At 40.8% G+C, this 25,598-nt stretch overlaps 3 protein-coding genes across 3 annotated transcripts in view; 2 read left to right on the top strand and 1 right to left on the bottom strand.

Annotated features, from left to right (window-relative positions):
* The first annotated feature begins 840 nt into the window (after nucleotides 1-840).
* On the top strand, nucleotides 841-2,534 carry LOC134789703 (gamma-butyrobetaine dioxygenase). The gene has a single exon (XM_063760324.1). The coding sequence runs from the start codon at nucleotides 856-858 to the stop codon at nucleotides 2,089-2,091; it is 1,236 nt and encodes a 411-aa protein (XP_063616394.1). The 5' UTR covers nucleotides 841-855; the 3' UTR covers nucleotides 2,092-2,534.
* A 407-nt stretch (nucleotides 2,535-2,941) lies between these two features.
* Nucleotides 2,942-3,838, bottom strand: LOC134789718 (mitotic spindle assembly checkpoint protein MAD2B). Its single transcript, XM_063760346.1, has one exon. The coding sequence runs from the start codon at nucleotides 3,718-3,720 to the stop codon at nucleotides 3,136-3,138; it is 585 nt and encodes a 194-aa protein (XP_063616416.1). The 5' UTR covers nucleotides 3,721-3,838; the 3' UTR covers nucleotides 2,942-3,135.
* A 6,341-nt stretch (nucleotides 3,839-10,179) lies between these two features.
* Nucleotides 10,180-25,598, top strand: part of LOC134789727 (tripeptidyl-peptidase 2) — a 29,771-nt gene continuing 14,352 nt past the window's right edge. Inside the window, 11 exon segments of the mRNA XM_063760359.1 lie at nucleotides 10,180-10,384; nucleotides 10,467-10,598; nucleotides 10,754-10,940; nucleotides 12,730-12,880; nucleotides 13,400-13,563; nucleotides 14,025-14,268; nucleotides 14,737-14,867; nucleotides 21,161-22,223; nucleotides 23,293-23,363; nucleotides 23,601-23,740; nucleotides 24,630-24,807. Of these exon segments, the coding sequence (XP_063616429.1) occupies nucleotides 10,220-10,384; nucleotides 10,467-10,598; nucleotides 10,754-10,940; nucleotides 12,730-12,880; nucleotides 13,400-13,563; nucleotides 14,025-14,268; nucleotides 14,737-14,867; nucleotides 21,161-22,223; nucleotides 23,293-23,363; nucleotides 23,601-23,740; nucleotides 24,630-24,807 (2,626 nt within the window). The 5' untranslated portion in view covers nucleotides 10,180-10,219.

Raw genomic sequence — 25,598 nt, 5'->3', positions numbered from 1 at the left:
CTGCTGCTGACTGTGCATTGCCCTGTCTGCCCTACACCTACCCACCTAAAGATAATTCATAATAATTATATTATTGGTCTTTATTTCAAAGTTATAGAGCTCAATTTAGCGTGATATGATATCTGACACCTTCATACTCGTTAAAGCGTTAAATGTAAAATAAATACCATTGATAAACAGACAGACAATACAATAGGTTTGAGAGAAGCTTATATTTGCGTCTCTATTGTATCAGAATCGAGGGCAAGGCAGCTATCTATAAATATGACTGAATGTATTGCTCATGCTAAGTACATAATTAGGTATGTATAATGTTAACTTATTTACTTTATTATTAAACATGTTATCATAATAATACAAAGCATAATCTTACAATTATGTTTGAACAATAATGGTCGTTTATGATTAGTGTTGTTAAATTCTTGAGTACATTTTTTTTTGAGCTCTACCTGTTGTACCTACTTATATAAATATTAAGATCAGTACACGTTCGTTTATTTAAGCCATGGTTTTATTTCATGTTCATACATGTCGATTTTTTTTTCAACATATATGACAGATATAAGAAGCATACTGAGCTTAACTGATTTTGATAATTATTTCCTTCACCTCTGCAAACCTAGGTACCCACACATATCAAAATTCAATTTAGAATCCGTCCGTATGCCGTGTATTACGTAATAAAACGGGTTCTGGTTCTGATACTAAACCGGATTTGAGGAGCAAAGTTCATTAAATAGTTAATTACATTGATTAGGTAAGCAATTCTAATTATACAGTTTAATTACCTACTATCACAATGGCTTGTGTCAACCAACTTATCTCTTATCATTTAGCATTGTACAAGAGAGCAAAATGCTCGCGTTCAGACAACTTTGCACAAATAGGCTAATATCTAACGTATTAAAAAGTAGTGTTACTCAAATTCATACACAGAACGCGCTTTTCAAACAATCTGACACGTTAAAGCTGGTTATAAGTGGCCAATCTTTACTATTTCCCTACGTGTGGTTGAGGGATAACTGCCAGTGCGAACAGTGTTTCCACCGATCAGCGAAAAGCCGGACAGTTGATTGGAGCAAATTCGACTTAAAAGTTAAGGCGAAAAATGTCCAGAAGGACGAAAATTCTGTGAAGCTTACCTGGGATGACGGGCATATATCGGAGTTTGACATAAAGTGGCTCAAGTTTAGAAATTTTACTGCAGAGAATAAGAAAATTTATGACAGTGCTATTTATAAACCTGCAAAAATTACATGGGAAGGTAAGGATTTTCAGAAGATCTGTTATAAACATGATTACGATGAGATTTTGAACTCGAACCAAGCATTGTACAATTGGTTACACAGTCTATCAGTTTATGGAGTAGCTTTGATTCAAAACACACCGAATTCTGCTACAGCTATAGACAAAATTGTGGACACCATTGGATTTACACGGAGAACACATTATGGCGTCAAATTTGTGGTGCAAAATGTACCTAATACCAGTAATGTAGCATATCTTAACACCAATCTGCAAGTGCATATTGACTTGCCATACTATGAATATTGTCCAGGAGTAAATATGTTGCATTGTTTAGAGCAAACTCAAAGTCAAGGCGGAGAGAATATTCTCTCTGACGCTCACTATGTGGCTTCATACATTAAACAAAACCATCCAGAACAGTTTAAGCTTCTAACGGATGTTGAGATTGAATGGAGTGACATTGGCACCGAAGATGGTAATGAATTCTTCAAACTCCACAGATCTCCAGTTATTTGCTTGGATAAACATGGAGAAGTAATGAGAATTAATTTCTCTGTGCCTCAAAGAGGAAATTATTTTCCAGGGCCAATAGAACTAGTTCAACCTTGGTATGAAGCATGGGCCTTATTTCTGAATTTAAATCATAAGTTCTCGGCTAAATTTAAGACGAAGGCTGGGGACATCTTGACTTTTGATAACATAAGGTTGCTGCATGGGCGGAATGCATATGAAGACAGCTCAAATAATGTTCGGAAATTGATTGGTGCCTATGTTGATTGGGATGAAATATACTCCCGGTGGAGATGTTTAAAAGTTAAATTGGAAAATATGGATGGTGTTTGATATGATGTTATAGTTTTTAGCAAATTGAAACACACTTTTAATAACATGTAGGTACAGAATATATTTCATTTTAGAATGAATTAAATGTACATTTAAATATTTCAATTATATTTTTCTCACATATGCCACTATTATAATAGGATTGTTTCTGGAAGCTGTCGTTTTAACATCTGAATTGTAAATTTTATACAGCAGTTGTAGGGTCATTGCGCTAGTTTTCCTCCAATTGACGAAATTTGAATATAAACCTTCATTGCTGCACAAATTTGGACTTATTGCAATCCTTAATATCTAAACAATTTATCTGTCAAGCTTAGAATAAATTTAAAAGTGGAAAAATTACTGTCTTGGGTAAGACTTGAACTCACGGCCTCTGGATAGATACTCCAGCGCTCTGCCATCTGAGCCACCAAGACCTCATCCATAGCCAGCAAATCTTTCCACCATATTATGGGTAGGGAATGCAAATCGGTTATTTTCGGTTATTTTTTGTATGGAAATTATCGGTTATTAACCGAAACCGCGGTTATTTCCATACAAAAAATAACCTATTTGCATTCCCTAATTATGGGTCAAGGGGACCCTTAGCGACATCTACCAGTGTCATGTTACACTTCTTAAATGGCTACCGGAGTTCCAAGTCATATTGGAAATTCACCAGTTACGATGTGCTACCCATACTAATTTTAATTTTTAACAAGCAGAAATGTCTGCGAACGATGCCATTAAGCTTAGAATAAATTTAAAAGTGGAAAAATTACTGTCTTGGGTGAGACTTGAACTCACGGCCTCTGGTTCAAGTCTCACCCAAGACAGTATTTTTTCCACTTTTAAATTTATTCTAAGCTTAATGGCATCGATCGCAGACGTTTCTGCTTGTTAAAAATTAAACTTTATCTATCTACATAAAAAAATTATTTCGCAAGTAGCAAATTAAAAATTAAAACTATTATTTGCTAATCCGTCATGTGGATGGAAACTGACACTGGACAGTCAACTGACACAATTACCCTATAAAGTTTAGTTACAGTAAAGTATGAGTCCTTATTTTATTTCTACATAGGTATCAATATTATAACATCTTACATTAAACCTCCTTAATGGAATAATATTATTTATCTCCTCTGTTGCTCCTTCAACTTCAACAAAAGGAAAATCCTCCAATTCAGGATTATTTGCCAATGCAACAGCATTAGATTCATTTGTGTGTATAAATATTGAGAAGCTACAGTAATCAGGAACTAAGAACTTCTCACTATTGCTGACCAAATTCAAGCAAAAGGCTCGAAGATTTTGCTCGGCTTGAATCAAATAGGCGTCAGAATTTTCATCTGACTGTTTGTGTTTCTCAAAATCGAAAACAAAATTGATCACAGGTTTGTAGTTTTCATCTGTAATGGAAAACTCCGCGCGTTTCAGTTGCTCGCTCTTCAAACATTCTGCAATATTTTTGAGACACAGGTCGAGATATTGATTGACTTCAGGATGTATGCACCGGTAAACTACGACGCTGTACTTCTTTCTCGTTTCGAAGACACTTTTCGGGTAGACAGAGGCGTAATACAAAATGTTGTGGAAGGCAACGGTTAGAAATTCAATGGTAATATCCACGAAACAATTATCAGTCATCTTGAAAGTGGGGTTAATGATAAACCAGCATCAATCACGAATTCTTGTTCCCGCTCAAAAACATAACTACTTTGATAAATGGATTCATCTGCAATTTATTTCGAATAGTTTATTTTCAACAAATTGAACGAATTTCATAACATAACAAAACAAAGAATTGTTGATGACATTGACAACTGACATTTGACATAATGAAGTGACGTTTCCGGTCAGAATCACGCAAAGTACAAAAAATAAAAACCGAAAGAAAAATACTTTTACAGTACATATGGTCCTATTTTCCTTCGGTCGTGTTTTAATTTATCGCCACTCGTTTCGAATTTCCTCTTTTTCGCACTTGTATCGTAAATAACTATTTAGGTACAGCTTGGCAAAAAAGTGGCAGCACTGTAGTGTCGTCCCTTTCGAACCAATCCATATAAGGGGACGGCACTACAGTGTTGCCAATTTTTAATTTCTACTCTTTTTTGCCAAGGTGTAGTTTTTTATAGTTTTTTTTTGTTCTAATTTGTTTTTAGCAAACTAATTTTAGAGAACATAATCTACCCACACAGGCTCCTTAAGTCAGTTGAGGGTAGATGAAAACATTAAATGATCATTGATCAAATAATGTAGGTCGTTCATCGTTCAGTGATAGATCCAGGCGGTTTTGTATTTGGTTGGTTAACCAATAAAGCCGGGTATTCATTAGGCAACATTTGTTAATAAACTGTTTATGAATTTGATCACCATGTTTTGCAACAAGTTTACCGTAAACACTGTTTCTGAAACTTAGCAGTCCACACTAGTTTAGTTGTTGCTAGGATGTCGCCCGAGGAGGTAGTACTATTTCCTTAAACTAATAACGCATACTAATAATGCCTTATAAATCTATGACTATTTCCATCACTAAACTTGCGTCACACACGTCCACACTCGATGACATCTGTTTATAAACGTTTATAAACTGAATGTTTCGTCTTGTTCTCCACCTAGAGTGGGGAACACAGCAACATGTTTATGCAACAATATTTCATCATCCTTGTTTATAAACATGTTTACAGAGGTGATAAAACATCGTGCAACACTGTTAATAAACAGTCATTAAACAGTGTTTATTAACAAAAGTTGCCTAATGAATACCCGGATTAATGTTAGAACTACCCGAAAATGTACAAATTGTTTGTTCACTTTTATTTAAATACCTAAAGGTACAGACTATAGGTGTTAATGTCAACTTTAGCCAGTCATAAAAATAAAAATCTAAGATAGATTATTAGATAGATTTCTAAACTGTTAATTGTGTGTTAATTAATATTATTAATTAATAGTTTAAAAGTATCTTATGGCTTCAATCATCATCCCAATTGGCATTGAAATTTTAAATTTTTTCAAATGTCATTTTCTGCTAAAGAAATGATGATTCATAGGCAGGATTTGAGGGCTATGAAAATTAGGGCAGGGAATAAAGGCTGGTATTTTTATAAGAAACAATAAAGCAACTTAAAAATGAAATGTATTTACCATAATTTACACTACAATAACAGGTCTGTAACTTTCTTCTTACTGCCTTTATTTATCTGGAATAGCCTCAAGCCCCTGGAAAAGGTAAAATATTATTATATTATAAAGTAGGCTACTAATTTCTGCCCGAAACTTCATGTGCGAAAAATTTGTATTTCCATAATAAATTGCTCCCCCCTTTTCACCTCCTCTTCGCATGCTATGTTAAAAAATGATTACTGAATAAGGTAGTAACCTTGGAATTACAGTCCACATTGGGAAGTATAGGACAAGGGATACGAAAAGTTAATGGATAATAGATAATAACTATCCGGCATGGTGGATGGAGGATGGGGTAGTGGATATCCACCAACCCACTGGGTGGACACTGTAAAGGCCTGCCAGGTATCTACACAGGCGCCTATTATCAGGATGGCGGAAAATCGTGCAGACTGGAGAGCCTTGATGCACAAAATAACAACCTCATGTGGTCACGACCCTCAGTCATGAGGAATCGAGGAAGAAGAAGAATACTATCTTGTGTCCTTCCCCATGATCTCCATACCAGATTTCATCTAAATTAATTCAATGGTTGAAGCATGAAGAGATAAAACTGGTAAAAGACAGGTGCATTACACTACAATACTTGTGCATTCATATTATTAGCATGGTTACTTGTGCATTCATATTATTAGTATGGATTGCACTTCACTCGAGATAGAAAATGCCTAATTTTAGCAAACAAGAATAATTAGTAAAATTAAAATACATGTCACAAAAGAAGCACGGACAAGGCAGGCCCAGACGGAGATGGCGTGACGACTTAGACACCTTCATTAGTAACTGGACGGAAAAAGCACAACAACGGGAGTTGTGGAAATCAAGGGGAGAGGCCTTTGATCAGCCGTTGGACACTACAACGGGCTCATTACAAACCCTTGCAATGAATATTTGCTAAATTAATACAATCATAATTATAGTACTCACATTTACTTTGTAGGGGTTGCCAGTTAACCTCACATCACGCTGGTATGTGTGGCGGTCCCACCTGTCCAACAGGGAGCGTCTATAATGCTGAAACATAAAAATAGCAGATTTAACTAAAATAAATAAAATTCTAGAACACATTTTAAGATGAAGGTGTATATTAACAATTAGGTATCCTTTAATTATTGACAAAGGGCAGTGACCTTATTCAATAAGGATACATGTTCAACAAAAACGATTTACAAAAGGTGATAGATTTTTGGTAGTTTGTATTGTTTCTTTTTAATAAATGTAACAAACTATTTATAGTTTTGGCCTGCAGTAACGCACAGTAGATTATGGCCAAAAGCTGGGTTAAATTCTAAGGAATCCAGGTTATTGGTCAACTGAAAATGGAGTGGGGGGGAGGTTAACTGACATTTAACTAATAATTTAACTAGAACTGTACTTATACAGTTGAAGGTTGATTATAATTTGAGTAACTGTGTGTTTATGTTGATCATACATAATATTTTGAGATGTTAAATAGGATACTCCGTTTTTACTTGAATCTGATAATGTTTTAGGCAAATAGACAAATGTCAGTTAACCTCCCCCCCACTCCATTTTCAGTCGACCAATAACCTGGATTCCTTAGAATTGAACCCAGCTTTTAGCCATATCTACTGTGCGTTACTGCAGGCCAAAACTGTGACAAACAAATTGAAAAGTAATATTAAAGAAAATAATTAGCTCAGTTACTACATAATTAAAATTAGTTATAGAACTTAGTGACAAAAAAATAGATAATCTGTGCACACGAAAACTAATCAAAGTGTTACCTAACAGGTTGTTTTGATGTGGTACTTACGTTGCCAATCAGAAGGTTGTGGCAATGATATAGGCCCCACCCAGGCAAGCCCAGGGCTGCTGTAATAATGCAGAAACTAGGCAGAATTTCGTACCACATTTTATTGAGCCGCCCAGCAAAATATTACAGAAATATTGTGCTCGTTCGTGAAGTGACAGTAGACTGTGTGTTGCCAGTTAATTTGTTTGAAACGAAGAAGAAAAGTAAAGAACGTAAGTAGAGACGTAAAGCCCCCCATTCACACTCCTAACTTGTAGTCCGCCTCGCAGGACTACGGCGTAGGATATAGCTCACACACCCTCCTACGTTGTAGTACGCCTTGCAGGACTACGGAGCAAGAAATAGCTCACACACGGTACTGTTTTGCCGTCCATCACCAGAGGGCCTACCGCGAACCACGTTCGACGTGTTGCCTCTGTGTCGCACTTGTAAATTAGTACGTAAGTGTGACAGGGAGGCAACACTTCGAACGTGGTTCGCGGTAGGCCCTCTGTACTGCTTCGTTTCTCACAAGTGTCGGTCTACTTACTCTTGAAAATGTTACGTGCAATTAAAAAAAGAAAATAGCTCTTCTGCTTTGTATTTTCTTGTTATTGGATAAAAATAAAAAAGAGTGTGGGAAAAGAAACTGTTAAAAATTCGCTAGAGAAAGTCATATTTCTTAAGTATTGGTAATAATTGTTGCAATGCCTATTCCTCCATTGTTTGTTGGAGTGATTGGGTGATTTCTGGTCCCAAAAACAGCTATTTACTTTATAAACTTCAAAAAAATGGCGCGCACTGTTGTCATACGTCAAACACGGTAGTCCGCAACGTAGGACGACAACCCACACACAATCCTACGCGGCGGACAACAGCGGTGGGCGGGGCTTGCAGGATTTGTAGGACCCAAGAGGCATCCTACTAGGGTTTGTAGGACGGCATGTAGTCCGCAACCCCCATACACAATCCTACCCAACGAGGCGGACTACGAGGCGGACTACAAGGTAGGAGTGTGAATGGAGGGCTTAAATAATTATAGAGAGATCCACAGACGTTGCAACAAATTGGACTTGGCTATGTGATGTATATGTCGCAGTACGATAGATAAAGCCGTTATAATAACCCTAGGGATATAATTATATGTCGTAACATAGTTATACGACGATACATTACTATCTTACTAGGAATATAACTATAAGGTAAAAGCACCAATGATCGACGCTGCACCAATGTTCGACATGGCACTTATGTCAAAGTAATAATATAGTTTAAGTTTGAACAACGATTTTTTTCTTTATTCAAAATTAATTCCTGTCACTTTGACCTAATAAAGTACTTATGTCGAACACTGGCTAAAAGTGTCGATCATTGGTGGTTTTCTAATAAGTCTTTAGTTTAGTGATATAGTTATATTACTGGATTAAGTTTAGTGAAATAATTGTAGGTAGGAGTGCGGCGGTGCGGCGGGGGTATAGTTATATCCCTAGGGATATAGTTATATGCCGTATAGTACGTATTGTAATCATATTCCTAGAAAGACAGTAATTGTAGGTAGGAGTGCGATCTTAATAGGAATATGATTACAATACTTACTATACGGCATATAACTATATCCCTAGGGATATAACTATACCTCTCCGCCGCACCGCCGCACTCCTACCTACAATTATTTCACTAAACTTAATCCAGTACCTAATATAACTATATCACTAAACTAAAGACGTATTATAGTTATATTCCTAGTAAGATAGTAATGTATCGCTTTCGTATAACTATGTTACGACATATAATTATATCCCTAGGGTTGTAACTAGTATATAACGGCTTTATCTATCGTACTGCGACATATAGATGGCCAAGCAAATCTTGTCAGTAGAATAAGGCGTGAAATTGAAAATTTCTATGAGTCGATATCCCTTCGCGCCTACATTTTTCAAATTTGCCGCCTTTTTCTACTGACAAGATCTGCTTAACCAACTATGTAAAGTATACTCTGGTATGCCAACTGTCGGTTGGGGTATAGCAAAAGGGGCCCACTCGTGTTCGCGACTTCGCGCCGAGATTCGCGCACGAGTATGGAGACCTTTTTCTACTGGCAAAGTTGGCTTGCTAGAATAAATATTGTCTACATAATTTTTCGAATAGAACGATTGTTAGAATAGGTGGAAATAAAATTAGGGCACTTTAGTAGTACAGGGAGGGATAAGGCTCTCCTGACCCCTCCTTGGGTGTACGAGAAATATTAGGGTCCGAGAAATAGTGCAGTTTAAAACTGATTCAAATTCTAATTGTAACCTGATAGTTTATTCTAGGAAATCTAGGAAAATCCATTGACCTATTATTAGTATTATTACTAACAGAAAATCTAATCTATTATATCTATTCTATTTACTACTTAAATGTACGGCGGAATAATGTAATTACTAGCTTTTGCTCTTTTTTTCTTAGAAACGAATGTTCTTTTATTGAAACATTAAAGGGCTCATTTAGACGGTACGAGAATTCGCATGCGAGTTTCATTAGTTTCATTACATTGCGGTTTTTGATCGGTCGGTTGAATTGGACGTAACCAACAGCCCGCAATGTAACTAAAATCGCATGCGAGTTCGCGCGCCGTCTTAATCAGCCCTAAGCAAATGAATGTTGTATAAACTACTTAAATTATAGTGAGCTCTTACATTTCCATTTAACAAGTAATGCGCCCACCACAATCCGTACCCAGGCAAAGCCACAGAACCAACAATTATAAAATAAGATGGAAGAATATTAAACCACATCTTATATGGATACTAAAAAAATAAATCTTTGGATTCGATAACAGATAGTAATAAAATTATTACACTCCAAATTGACTTTTACTTGATATGATGCTAAGATGATGTATGCATTTTTATTAAAACATTTTTTTTAGTATTATGGCCAGTATAGGTTAAAATATAATAAAGTAGGTCAAGCAGATCTTGTCAGTAGAAAAAGGCGCGAAATTCAAATTTTTTATGACACGATATCCCTCCGCGCCTACATTTTTCAAATTGGCCGCCTTTTTCTACTGTCAAGATCAAAAGAAAATGAAAAGTCGTGAAACTCATATTTTCTATGGGACGTTAACGGAAATGGCTTGACAGACTATAACAATTATATTTTTAATACTATTTTATTTTCTTTTTTTTGGCAACACTAGATATCGGGTCATCAAAAATGGCAGACGCACCGATCGACTGTGAATTCCCTGTTTGGGGATTATTGCCGAAAAAGGAGACGGGAGTTGTCTCTTTTTTAAATAAAAATCCTCTCTATGATGGCCGAGACACTGTTATTGCAATTTTTGATTCAGGTGTCGACCCGGCAGCGTCTGGTCTTCAGGTAAAAAGTTGTCTCGTCATGGTTTGTTTCGTTCGTATTTTAGTGGAATGTTATTAAAGTTATGAATGGTTCTGTTTTTTAGGTGACGACCACGGGTGAGACGAAGGTTATTGAGAGGTTTGACTGTAGTGGCTGTGGCGACGTGGACACTAGTACGGTTATACGTAAAGTTGTTGACGGATGTATTACCGGCCTTACGGGGCGCAAATTGAAGGCAAGTTTTCATTCATGACCTAATTATTTTATTATAAACTGTTTATTATTAACTTGTACTCTAGATTTATTTTTCATATAATAAATATGCGTAATTTTACTAGTAACCTATGAGTAACCTAAATGTTATATTGTTGTTTACAAATGATTGTTTAGATTCCAGAATCTTGGAAGAACCCGTCAGGTGAATTGAGGGTGGGTGTTCTGTACCCATTCAGCTTGTATCCGTCTAAGCTAAAGGAGCGCATTCAGGAGCATCGGAAGGAGCACTTGTGGGATGTTGGACACAAGCCAGCTTATGCTGAATCTAACAAGCAGCTACAGGATTTTGAAAGTGATGTTGGTTAGTATTTGCTAAGGTGCTGATGAATCTGACAGCAAGTTTCTTAATTCAGATGTTTTCCTTTCCTTTTCAACGCCGTGTCAAACACAAAAGCTGTCACGCAGATGCCACGTTACCAAAGTGTCAAAACTAAAATTGAACTTTATGCATATGCACGTAGGTCTATGTTGCTCTGTGGTCTATGACCGATTAATCAGTCTTTGGCATTGAACCTGCAGTGCAGATATATCGGTCATTCACATCAAAAGGTTAACCCTTGACCACTGATGTGTTTTTACAGTAACCAATGACGAACTTTTTGTATTTGTATTTGTATAGCCTCTTCTGAACTTTGAACTGTTTGCTTGGATTGATTTTTAAATGAAGTCTCGTAGTTCAGTGAGCCTGTTGGCAAAGGCCTCCTCCAACTCTTTCCAGTATTTCCTCTGCCTGGCCAGTCTTGTCCAGAATGGTCCTACAGTAGTTATTATTTCATCCTCCCATTGTTTGAGTTGTGGGCCTCTAGATCTTGACCCATCTCTTGGGTGCCACATAAGGATTCTTTGGCTCCATATTTCGATCTTACACCTTACAGTGTGGCCTGCCCACCTCCATTTCTGCAAGTCTATGTGGGTGAGGATTAGGGTTTGCTCCCGGGAAATACCGGAACCGAAAGTACCGGGAATTCCCGGGATTTAGAGCCAAGCAAAGAACCGGGATTACAAAATTAAAATCCCGGTACTTTCGGGATTTTGGGACTAACATTTCCGGTACAATATTTGACTGTTTTCTGTTACTTAGCAAGAACAATCATGTTTTTAAAGAAATATATTTTATAAATCTAAGGCTCATGCTAATACTTTTACGGCTGACCACAATATTAAAATCAAAACAAAAATAGTCAATGGGTTTGACAATGTTGACAATATATAAAATTGCGTAATTTGAAATTTTATACGAAAAATTAGTTAGGTACATACTAAATACGAGCAAATAATAAAGGGATGATTTTGCAGATAGTAAAAATATGACATGTAACTAGTTTAGGATTAAACCAAATTATATTATTTAGTAGTTAATAAGCAATGATCGTACATTTTCCAGCATTTTTGGTGCAGCAGAGTGGTGTTAACAGAATTGGTATAGATAATTTCAACTGAAATGGTAATAATATTAACGTAATTAACGCTAATTAATCATTAGGGTTGAAATTATTTATACCAATTCCGTTAACACCACTCTGCTGCACCAAAAATGCTGGAAAATGTACAATCATTGTTAATAAGCAGTACCTATAGTACACAGAGGCAGTCCATATCACAGTTTAATGAAGGCAATGATTGTGTGGGTTAAAGTCACATATGTATTACCATACAAAAGAAGTGCGTGTACCTTCACTATGGTACTTATTATATCGTACCATTATTTAGAGAAAGATTCATGGTCATTATAACCTTTTTTTTAACTAAAAGTTAAGGTAAAATATGACTTTTGAAGGCAGTCCCGAAAGTCCCGAAAATACCGGGAAATCCCGGTTCCATTTTTGCCTAGTACCGAAAATCCCGGTTCTTTTAAACAGTACCGGTTCTGCAATCCCTAGTGAGGATGTCTCTAACTTTGGTTCTTTTTCTTATGTCGGCGCTGCGACATTTGTCCTTTAGTTAACCCCCAACATACTCCTCTCCATAGCTCTCTGGCACTTCGCAAGTTTGTCTCTTTGTTTTATAGAAAGGGACCAAGTTTCACAGCCGTAGGTTAGACACCGAACTGATGAACTTTTAATAAAACATTTAAAAATTTTTTTTGACAGTATCAAAGAATCCAACCCTCAGCCCGGAAGATAAGCTGCTTAAGGAGGAGTTGGAGACCAGGGTGGAAGTATTACAAGCGGCTGAGAAGAAGTACTCGGATCTTGGGCCTACTTATGATTGTGTGTTGTTCCATGATGGGACTTCTTGGAGGTAAGAATTTGAAGTGGCTTTTGCTTATCCTGTATTTTTTATTTTTTGTGAGTATATAAATGTTTGAACTGTTATCAAAATCAATAAATCATTGATTCTGTTGTATCAATATAAAAACATTGTAATGATCCAGGTGGACAACCTGATGACTTTCAAAGTTTATTTTTAGTGAGGTCATTGACACACACCATTTAAAATACCAACCGTTTGTGATAGTCCACGTCGAAAGGGCCCGACCGCCATGCAAATGTAAATTTAACAAAAGAAACGATATGTATACGATTTTGACTCTGATAGCATGGTCAGGCAATGGTAGTTTAAATATCTGCAAAGTGTCTTTGAGCATGGCAGATATCATACAATAAAAAATGAAGATGTGGGAAAGAAATGGCAAGCTTTGTAAGGCTGCTTGATTTTATTGAGGATGCTTCAGTCATTTATACCCCATAATTTTTCTATCCTTTTTTTTATTTAAATGACTGTAAACTTTAAATCATATAATGATATTTTTGTTAACAGAGCATGCATAGACACATCAGAGAGTGGTGATTTGGCCTCCGGTCCATGTCTTGGCGAGTACAGCATTACCCATGAGCACTCGCACCTGACGGAGCTGGACGAGATGACAGTCTCTATCAATGTTCACGACGAGGGACGCACGCTCGAGGTCGTCGCTATGTGCTGTGAGTTAATATTTAAACCTCAATAAACACACTGTAGACTCGGCATCCGTGCCTCGGCGAGTTATTATTTCAGCCTCCCATTGAGAGACTCTCAGTCTAACCTGCTAGCATAAGTTACGTTCTCGCGCGTGAGTCCATACTTCGCGCTAGATGTATGGAGTCGCGCGCGAGAAAGCAACTCATGCTAGCGGGTCAGAGATTCAAGACTTGGTCTTATGGTGGTTGTGTTTATCCTCGCATGGTTATTAAAATCAGTGTTTTCTAAATCGTGAAAGCTTTATTCCCAAACTATTCATTGGCTGAATTAAAAATAGTCCATTTGGAGCTGTTTCTTGCATGTTTATACTGTGTACCGAAAAGAAGATTAAGACGTAATATATATTATGAATTATGAAAGATCGCAATACGAGTATGTGTATCAATTTCCTGAAGAATTTCAGTACAATGTTAATCATTTACAGCGACCCACGGCACCCACGTAGCGGCCATCGCAGCTGGCTACTTCCCCGATGAACCAGACAAGAATGGAGTCGCTCCAGGAGCCAAAATCATCTCCCTCACTATTGGAGACAGTAGACTGGTTTCTATGGAAACCGGCACAGCGCTGGTTAGAGCGTGTATCAAAGTCATGGAGCTTAGTAAAAAGATGAAGATTGACGTAATTAATATGAGCTATGGGGAGCATGCTCATTGGTGCAATACTGGGTAAGTACGTAGTACTTTTTTACCACAATTTAGGGGTAAAATAGGATATGCTATCGTGTGGTGTCGTCGGCGGGGTAGTACTCATACATACTCGTAATTAGTTCTCATATGGAATGGCACTGAAAGGGGCGCAATTCAGTTTTTCCAGTGTCAATAAAGACGATTTCGAAAGGGGTCTGTATGCCAGTAATTAGTGTTTTTTTAACGCAGCTATTAAAAAAGGAAAGGAGTAGGGTGTGTAGTGTGTACTGTGTACGATAATTTGGTGGAATGCTGAGAAGCACTTCTGATATAGGTCACGAAATTTTAAGTTGACTGGAACTAATGATCAATTAATGGAATTATGCACAAAGATAAAATTTGTAATTAAATTGGACTGACAGTTTCATGTCTATATAAGACATGGCCTATCAGATATAAAGCTGGAGTAGATTATTTAGTGAAATTTTTTTTTTTTTGCGTGTACAGGCGGGTGGGCGACATAATCTGCGAGGTTGTGAATCGCTACGGCGTATCGTGGGTGGTGTCGGCGGGCAACCACGGGCCGGCGCTCTGCACCGTCGGCGCGCCGCCGGACATCGCGCAACCCGTGCTCATTGGTAAACAGAACTCATTATTTCAGGGATGGTTCTCGGTGCACATTCTAACATTAGGGCTGATTTAGACGGCGCGCGAACTCGCATGCGATTTTAGTTACAATGCGGACTGTTGGTTAAGTCCAATTCAACCAACCGATCAAAACCCGCAATGTAATGAAACTCGCATAAGGGTTCTCGCATCGTCTAAATGGGCCCTTAGTCATGTCAATTCGTGTTCTTAGGTTCGCACAGAAAGAGTCCTCCCGTGAGGAAATTGTCACGCGAAGCTGTAGCTCCGTGTGTAAAACTAGTTTCAATGTGTAAGGTTTCTTTGTGAGAAGCAAAAGCTCTTTGTCCAATGTGTCTTGCGTCTCACATTTTGCTTAATGAGAGTGCGACGCAAGACACATTGGACAGGTAGAATACCACCCTAACGTACCTACATGCGGCTGCAACGTCTCGGGCGAATCACGGCTACACAGACCGAGTTGCTTCGCGCAGAAAGTTTTCCTCGCTTAGACCGCTTTGCCTCACATTTTAATCCAAAGGGTAATTTGGGTTGATCAACAATTTCTTCTTGTTATTCTGTCCCATCAACCAGGCGACAATAGTAGCATAGTTTCATAGAAGAGCTCTGCTGTACTATGTTCTACAAACGTGCTTTGTTGTGAGGGAATATGAGAGGGCAGCTGGAGAAATAGGGAAATTACGGAGCACAGGCACAATGTTATTTATTCGCATACAATGAATGAATGATTGACAGCAATAACAGAAAGATATATTTGAATTGATGTCATTCGAGGATTGATACTTCTTTCGGCGGCGAGAGTCCCGTGGCCAGTACTCACACTCCTCTTCACGGCACTGTCGTAGCTGTTAGTGGAGCCCCAGGCTGATCCTCAGTTTCATCAGCCTTGGGCCAGGCAAAGCCTTAGTGAGAAGGTCTGCTTCCATATCCTCGGTTTGCAGATACTTCACCTCTATTGCTCCTTCTTGGATGCAGTCCCTGATGAAGTGCATCTTCAAATCAATGTGCTTCGACTTTGAAGTTACCATTGAATTTTGGCTTAGCTTTAGGGCAGCTTGATTGTCATTTAGGATGACTATGCGCTCGTAGTTAGCCCCTAGGTCCTTGTAAAGGTTCTTCAAGTGGATGGCTTCCTTCGCGGCTTCAGTCAATGCAATGTACTCGCTCTCTGCTGTTGACAAGGCAATGCTCTTTTGTTTCTTTGACATCCAGCTTACGCATGTACCAGCATATTTGTAACAGTAGCCTGAAAACGACTTTCGGTCGAGCTTACATGAGCCCCAGTCTGCGTCGGCCATTCCATGCAAATCGTTGCCGGTTTTCTTAAATGTCAGGCCCACACTCTTTGTTCCTTTTAAATAACGAAGTACTCTTTTAGCGCATTTAAAATGCTCTTCGTTATAGCAATCATTAAATTGTGATAAGTAGCTTATGGCGAACATAATATCGGGTCGTGTCGCCACTGCTATGTACATGAGTGTACCTATCAGGTTTTTGTAAGGGAGCTGCAGATGCTGAGTCTTCTCCTTTTCGCTTTTTTCTAATTTAAGACCGGGCTCCAATGGCGTGGATACTGGTTTACAGTCTTCCATTCTAAATTTCTTAAGCGTGTCTTCAATAAACTTTTCTTGGTTTATTTTTATTTCGTTCTTCTTATATGACACGTCTATGCCGATAAGCCTCTTCGGTCTTCCCAAATCTTTCATATCGAATTTGGAGTTTAGTAGATTTTTGACTTCATTAAGTATCTTTGGACTTGAGTAGGCAATTAGTAGATCGTCGACATAAATGACTATTATGACTTTGGCTCCTCTTTTCTCTAGTACGTATACACATGGGTCAGCCTCTGATGCTTTAAATCCAATGTCTTTTAATTCTGTGTCGAGCTTCTTGTACCACTGCCTCCCTGCCTGCTTGAGTCCATAAAGTGCTTTAATAAGGCAGCATACTTTCTCTTTTGGAGTATTCTTTATGTCTATCAGCATGTCCTTCGTCTTATTGAAGATAGTTAAATCATCTTTTGTACTTTCTTCAACCATAATTTCTGTCAGATAATCTTCTAGGTAGTCTGGGTATTTCATAACGATTTGTTCTTCCAGTTCTCCATTTAGGTACGCCGTTGTTACGTCCATCTGGTTCAACTGTAACCCTTCTTCCATAGCGATGCTAATGACAGATCTGATCGAACTTAATTTTGCAACGGGAGCGTATGTTTCGTTGTAGTCGATACCTGGTCGTTGTGTGAAGTCCCGTGCAACAAGTCTTGCTTTTCTAGTAACGCTGTCATCGGGTCCAATTTTATTTCTAAGTACCATTTTGTAATCAACAACTTTCATATCTTTGGTTTTCTTTCCGATCTTCCAAGTCCCGTTTTTGACATGTGCTCGAATTTCAGCTTTTATTGCATCATGCCAGTATTGGTCATTTTCATTTTCGTCAAAAAGGTTGCTTATCTCCGTGAGCATGTGACATTCTTCTCTGTCACCTAGTATGAAGTCCTTCCACCATGAAGGTTGGTGCCTTTCTCTTTGGGGCCTCCCATTCTCAGGTATTTGCCTCTCGTTCTCAGGTATCTGCCTTTCGTTTTCGGGCATCTCAGCAACCTCTGGAGCGTCATCGAAGTTATCTGCTTCTTCTGGCTCGTCTTCTTGAATGGAATCTGTTGCATTGTGCCTGTTTTCTTGAGCGGATATCACTGGAATTTTGAGGGGGTCTTCATGCCTGTGCTCCGTGATTTCTACCTCTATTTGTCGTCTGTCATGACTATTCTGATGTTTATTTCTGTTTCCTTTTTCAGGTTTCTTTGTGTTGCGCTCCTCTTCGCGTACAAGGCCTTCATAGTCTGTATTTTCATCTTCATAATACATTTTTTCTATGACCTTTATATCCCTGCTTATCACCACGTCATCATCTTCGGGCATATAGATTCTGTAGCCTTTTGAGGTCAACGAGTATCCTATAAATACACCCTCTTTGGTTTTTTAGGGTTCCGTACCCAAAGGGTAAAACGGGACCCTATTACTAAGACTTCGCTGTCCGTCCGTCCGTCCGTCCGTCCGTCCGTCCGTCCGTCCGTCCGTCCGTCCGTCTGTCACCAGGCTGTATCTCACGAACCGTGATAGCTAGACAGTTGAAATTTTCACAGATGATGTATTTCTGTTGCCGCTATAACAACAAATACTAAAAACAGAATAAAATAAAGATTTAAATGGGGCTCCCATACAACAAACGTGATTTTTGACCAAAGTTAAGCAACGTCGGGAGTGGTCAGTACTTGGATGGGTGACCGTTTTTTTTTTGCTTTTTTTTTGTTTTTTTTTTATATGGTACGGAACCCTTCGTGCGCGAGCCCGACTCGCACTTGCCCGATTTTTTGTGTCAGTTTACCTCGTCTGTTCTTTTTCAATACGAAGGTCTTCCTGCCAAAAACGTGAAGATGGTTTCCGGACGGTGTCTTGTTCATCCATTTCGTGAACGGTATGATGCCATTTAAAGCTTTCGAAGGGCTACGGTTTATAAGGTAATTTGCCGTAGAGACCGCTTCTGCCCAGAGCTTTTGGGGAGCATTGGCGTCTATCAACAGGCATCTGGCTTTATCTAACAAAGAACGATTCTTCCTTTCGCTTATCCCGTTCATTTGGGGCGTGTAAGCAGTGGTCAATCTTCTTTGAATGCCATGCGAAGCGAGAAAGTTGTCGAACTCCTTATTGCGATATTCTGTCCCGTTGTCAGATTGCAGGTGTCGAATCTTCTTGTTATGGAGCGTCTCAACTTCATTTTTGTAAGTTTGGAAACATTTGAATACGTCGCTTTTCTTCTTGATGAAGTATACGTAGCAGTAGCGGGTAAAATCATCAATGAATGTGACGTAATATCTTGAGCCTGTCAGTGACTCACATTCGAAGGGTCCACAAACGTCGCTGTGTATGATTTCTAGCGGTTGCGTCGAGTAGAGATCATCATGTCTTGTGAAAGGTAATCTTGACATCTTGCCTTTGATGCAGGTCTCGCAAGTGTCTAATTTTTCTTTACGTAGGTTCAATCCGTACATAAGGTTATCTGCGGCCATCTTGTTAAGGTCCTTTTCATTTATGTGGCCAAGTTTTAAATGCCACTCCATGATGTCACAATGCCCTTTGGGTGTGTAGTTTGCAGTTGCTTCTTTCATGAATTTTAGGTAGTACAGTTCATCTCTTCTCTGAGCTGTCAGTAATATTTTGCCATTCATCCGCGTGATAAGAGCTTTGTTTTTGTCAAAGATTACCTTAAATCCTTTGTCGGTAATCTTTCCAACGGACATTAGGTTTACTGATACGTCAGGAACGAATAAGGTGTCATCTATGTTGTAACCATCACCCTTTTCTGTCTTGACTGTTACTCTTCCTTTTCCTTCAATGTTACTTGTGCATTTCTTTGATGCTAACTTGAGCGTGCCGTTTTCTGAAGTTACGTTGGAGAATTTAGATTTGTCGCCACAAATGTGGGAAGAACAGCCGCTATCTAAACACCAAATGTCTCCTCTGGCGCTTGAATTTACGGTACTCAGACAGACGTTGAAGTTGCTAGTCTGTTTACTGTTCTTTTTCTCATTTGAAGTCTTCTTCTTGTTCCAACATGCTTCAGTAGTGTGACCTTTCTTTTTGCAGCTCTTGCAGTACGGTTTCGAGTTCTTTTTCTTGAAATGGTACGCTTCGGAGCTCTCTGGTTGTTCACTGGCACTCCTGGCCTGATATTCTTCAAGAATTTTTACCTTCAGGTCGTCAGGATCGGGCAGGGAGTCTCTTGATTCAATTGCGATGCGAAAGTTTTCATATGTTGTTGGCAAACTGTAGAGTAACATTATGCTTAGCAATTCCGACGGTATTTTTATGTCCATGTCGGCTAGCTTGTCTTTGATGTCCATGAAATTATTTAAGTGATCACGGATATCTTCTCCTGTGGTCATCCGTTTTAGAACTAATTGTTTTAGCAAGGTTGCTTTCCTCGCAGGGCCGGTGCTTTGATAAATCGCTTTTAATTTGTCCCATACGGCTTTTGATGACGTGCAGTGGGCGCAGCACGGTTCCATTTTTATCGTCTATCACTATGCGCGTCCCTTTCGCACTTACGTACTTGTTAGAACGTGACAGGCATGGTGACAAGGGATAAAAACGCGACCGTGCTAAGCCGCCAGGTCTTCACTTGTTTTAGTTCGGAAGGTGACAGCAAAAGAAAAATTTCAGCCCTTGCCTTCAAATCTTCCTTGGTGAATGTTGACTTCGTCGTCTCATCCGCTTCTGGTAACAATACTTTCTCGCCACTGACGATGTCCCAATAATCGTTTTTTATCAGGACGGCTTGCGCTTGTAAGCACCATGTGTCATAATTTGACTTGTTTAATGTTTCAATATTTCTATAACTTGTCGATGCCATCTCGATTATTTCCAGGCGCGGCGTTTCAGGAACCACGCTCTGCTACCATTTGTGAGGGAATATGAGAGGGCAGCTGGAGAAATAGGGAAATTACGGAGCACAGGCACAATGTTATTTATTCGCATACAATGAATGAATGATTGACAGCAATAACAGAAAGATATATTTGAATTGATGTCATTCGAGGATTGATACTTCTTTCGGCGGCGAGAGTCCCGTGGCCAGTACTCACATTTGTAGATGTTCCATTATGGAAAGGTCTTATAACTGCCAAAAAAATCAGGTTTGGTTCATTTAAATACGAAATAACTAGTATTTTAAGAGTGACCCAGGAAACCGTAACCATGGCAACTAGAAACTAAGAAAAAGTTGATTCATCGATTTATAGGTTATGACTAATGATCGGACACCGGTAGCATTTTTCCGACGAAAGTATTACATGGATATGATTTTATTTCATTTTGTACAGAATTTATATACTATTTTTTTATCGAGTTTTATTATTGAGGTTTTAACATTTCTATTATGATTATGGAGTACAGGCCACTTATAAATTATCTATCGAACGAATGTGTCTACGTCAACTTTTGTCTGGCACTTGTCGCATTGACGTTCCCATCATTATTTTTTCCATCAATTGAACACGTACGTGAACGGAATAACAAATTACTATAACAAATTAAATTCAGTGAATCCATAACAACACGTGGTTTCATTTTGAACAACATAGGCTTATCCATATTAGTCATTACGTTGGACGTCAAAATGACATAAAATGCTACCGGTGTCCGATCATTACTTATGACCTTATAACTTATACTAAGTTTCTGCAATTCCTTCGATTAGCATACTAAAGTAGCACGTGGTTTGTCAGGTGTGGGCGCATACGTGTCACCGGACATGACCTCAGCAGCATACTCCATGCGCGCTAAGGTGGCGGGCGGCGCCTTCTCGTGGAGCTCGCGCGGGCCCTGCGCCGACGGCGCGCCCGGCGTCGCCACGTGCGCGCCCGGCGGCGCCGTCGCCTCCGTGGCCAGGTGACGTGGCACTAGTGCATACATACTATACTCCATGCGCGCTAAGGTGGCGGGCGGCGCCTTCTCGTGGAGCTCGCGCGGGCCCTGCGCCGACGGCGCGCCCGGCGTCGCCACGTGCGCGCCCGGCGGCGCCGTCGCCTCCGTGGCCAGGTGACGTGGCACTAGTGCATACATACTATACTCCATGCGCGCTAAGGTGGCGGGCGGCGCCTTCTCGTGGAGCTCGCGCGGGCCCTGCGCCGACGGCGCGCCCGGCGTCGCCACGTGCGCGCCCGGCGGCGCCGTCGCCTCCGTGGCCAGGTGACGTGGCACTAGTGCATACATACTATACTCCATGCGCGCTAAGGTGGCGGGCGGCGCCTTCTCGTGGAGCTCGCGCGGGCCCTGCGCCGACGGCGCGCCCGGCGTCGCCACGTGCGCGCCCGGCGGCGCCGTCGCCTCCGTGGCCAGGTGACGTGGCACTAGTGCATACATACTATACTCCATGCGCGCTAAGGTGGCGGGCGGCGCCTTCTCGTGGAGCTCGCGCGGGCCCTGCGCCGACGGCGCGCCCGGCGTCGCCACGTGCGCGCCCGGCGGCGCCGTCGCCTCCGTGGCCAGGTGACGTGGCACTAGTGCATACATACTATACTCCATGCGCGCTAAGGTGGCGGGCGGCGCCTTCTCGTGGAGCTCGCGCGGGCCCTGCGCCGACGGCGCGCCCGGCGTCGCCACGTGCGCGCCCGGCGGCGCCGTCGCCTCCGTGGCCAGGTGACGTGGCACTAGTGCATACATACTATACTCCATGCGCGCTAAGGTGGCGGGCGGCGCCTTCTCGTGGAGCTCGCGCGGGCCCTGCGCCGACGGCGCGCCCGGCGTCGCCACGTGCGCGCCCGGCGGCGCCGTCGCCTCCGTGGCCAGGTGACGTGGCACTAGTGCATACATACTATACTCCATGCGCGCTAAGGTGGCGGGCGGCGCCTTCTCGTGGAGCTCGCGCGGGCCCTGCGCCGACGGCGCGCCCGGCGTCGCCACGTGCGCGCCCGGCGGCGCCGTCGCCTCCGTGGCCAGGTGACGTGGCACTAGTGCATACATACTATACTCCATGCGCGCTAAGGTGGCGGGCGGCGCCTTCTCGTGGAGCTCGCGCGGGCCCTGCGCCGACGGCGCGCCCGGCGTCGCCACGTGCGCGCCCGGCGGCGCCGTCGCCTCCGTGGCCAGGTGACGTGGCACTAGTGCATACATACTATACTCCATGCGCGCTAAGGTGGCGGGCGGCGCCTTCTCGTGGAGCTCGCGCGGGCCCTGCGCCGACGGCGCGCCCGGCGTCGCCACGTGCGCGCCCGGCGGCGCCGTCGCCTCCGTGGCCAGGTGACGTGGCACTAGTGCATACATACTATACTCCATGCGCGCTAAGGTGGCGGGCGGCGCCTTCTCGTGGAGCTCGCGCGGGCCCTGCGCCGACGGCGCGCCCGGCGTCGCCGCGTGCGCGCCCGGCGGCGCCGTCGCCTCCGTGGCCAGGTGACGTGGCACTAGTGGATACATACTATACTCCATGGACAGGGGCCGTAAGGGCCTTCAGAAACCTAGTTTTAGCTTTTTTAATAGTCTCCTGTAAGTCGGGACTTTCTTCGGGGTTCTCGAACTGGTGGAGACATACAGATTCATAAAACTTTACGGGCCTGATTTAGTTAAATTATGTTTTTTCCCGTTCTTACAAATACATAAGTCAAAATGACAGATAAGGACAAACGATTATTAGGTAATTGAGGTTTGTAGCGCGTTTATGAATAATGGGGTAAAATGTCGACGCGCGTGATAAACCGAAGTTGCAGAATGTATGAATATGTGAATTTATACAACTTTGTTTGTGTAATATTGCATTTTCGGAAGAACGAATTTGAGCTGTTTTGTTGACATATTTATGCTATTGAAATTGTATATTTAAAATATGTATAAAAGTTACTAATATTCCGTTAATATGTCGCAGGTTTACATTGAAAAATTCTCAACTTATGAATGGTACATCGATGGCCGCCCCTCACGTCGCCGGCATTGTCGGTAAGTGGGTTTTATAAATAGAACTATTGTGAACCATATTGTAACAATATAAGGATTACCATTGGTGAGCTAAATGTTTACCTGTTAGTAGATTTTAGCTATTTCTTAAAATCGCGCATCTAAAGTGAGAAGAACTTGAAATGAGAATCGATTCTAAAATTTTATTTGCTCCAATAAAAATGTACAAATTCACATTTTACTGAATCTTAAAATTAAGTATTTTTTTTATTATTTCAGCGGCGCTTATCTCTGGTCTAAAAGCCAAAGAGCTTCCATACTCTCCTTACTCACTAAAGAGAGCCATAGAGAATTCAGCAACGTTCCTCAACAGCGTCGAGCCGTGGGCGCAGGGTTGCGGACTTATTAATATCGAAAAGGTAAAATAGTCTTGAAATGTACAGATACATTTGCCATTAAATATATTGGAGCGGCTGTGGCGACAATGTCTGCCATCTTGTGACCTGAATCGGAACCATAAACTGTACATAGTCACTTCAACCCAAAGCAAGTGCTGCCCTCTATATTCTGTATCTTTAGGTATTTAAATAAAAGTAAACAAAATCTACCCTCAAATGGCTCCTTAACCCAGTTGAGGGTAGATAAAAATATTACATGAGCAAATAATGTAGGTTAAAGTCACGTCGTTCAGTGACTGATCCAGGCGGTTTTGTATTTGGTTGGTTAACCAATAATTGTTATAACTGCCCGAAAATTTACAAATTGTTTACTTGTATTTAACAGACTATATTCACGTACTTTTTCTTGTGCATTGTAAGTTCTGCCATCTTGTAGCCCACATTGTAAGCTTAAACTTGACATTTCCAACTCGCGCCAATAGGGGATATTACTGCAATATTCTGCCGCCAGAGTGCAGTAGTAGTACTCTAGTAAATTCATAGACTAACTTATACATACTGTGCCTTAAACTGTTTTTTGACAAGTTTTCACAGACAATAAAATATGACATTGATGCATCAAGGCGGTTTGTTAACAAGGGCCTACCGGTAAACGCGAAAATCGAAATTTAGTTATCTGCCTCTTTATCGCTCGAATATGCAACAGTGATAGAGAGGCAGAAACCGAACTTTCAATTGTCGTATTTCACGGTAGGCCATGTGACGTATGATGTGTCATTGATGTTTGTTTACTGTATGTGTACTAGTTACGCCACCTACGTAGAGCTTTGCCTAATATTCCCTATAGACAGTGGGCTCCTGTGCTGTTTCATGCGTGTCCCCTATACATTTACAATTTATTATTTTTCAGACATTCGATCACCTCACAACGTATCACGCCGAGCCGGAGCGTGACGTCACAATCAGCGTGCAGTGCGGGCCCCACAACGGCAAGGGCATTCTGCTGCGACCCAAATTGAACGATGTGCCCAAGGACATAGGGATCACTATCCAACCGCAGTTCTTGCAGAGCCATCTGGATATGGAGAGTGAGTACCAATGTCATGGTAGTTGTGTAGATTTTAGAAAGTGTTCTGGTTGTTGATTATTTTGGTATAGCGGGTTATTTATGGGAGTTTCATGATAAAGTGACAAAAATACTTCAACACTTTTGACTTTCAACAATTTTGCTGGAGTTTGTATATACGTTTGGGATTGAAACTGTAACAATTTTTTTTCTCTTATCCTTGATTATTCTTTGACTCTTATTTTTTAGCTTTTCCCAAGACCTTCGCCTTTTGGTAGTTGTCTCACCAGCGACGATAAAGCGCGATTTGCGAGCGACTATTAACTCGCGCAAGAAATATAAATATGTGTAGATATAGATACTATGTGAAAAAATTTGATACAACGAAAAACCGTTAATCGCGGAGTCTTTTACTAAGAGAATACAATCGCATGTAAAGAATCACTCACTCGCTATTCACTCATTGCTGCCGGTCGGACAATTTGCCTTACTTATCTATACCTCCTCCCATTTTTCCTCCCACCATCAAAAGGTTGTCAACCTCTTTGCAGTCTAGCGGAACAGAAGTGGTCAACCTAAAAATTATTCAGTAATATAAATAAGGCCAAGGTGAAATGGGTAAATAATTACTCAGAATTATCAGAATAATTTTGATTTCGTTCAATATGTATTTCTTATTCCCATTAGGCCCAACAAAAGAATATGACCTGTGTTGTTCAGATGCTGTTTTCATTTTACAACGGTTCTTTGACGGTATGTTCATTGTTTGGTTATTTGTAGTTAGAGTAGATGCCGAAAACCTTAGGCTGGGGT

The sequence above is a fragment of the Cydia splendana genome, chromosome 4 (assembly GCF_910591565.1).
Source record: "Cydia splendana chromosome 4, ilCydSple1.2, whole genome shotgun sequence".
NCBI lineage: Eukaryota > Metazoa > Arthropoda > Insecta > Lepidoptera > Tortricidae > Cydia > Cydia splendana.
The sequence above is the reverse complement of the archived record's forward strand: the minus strand, read 5'-3'. Positions and strand labels throughout refer to the sequence as shown.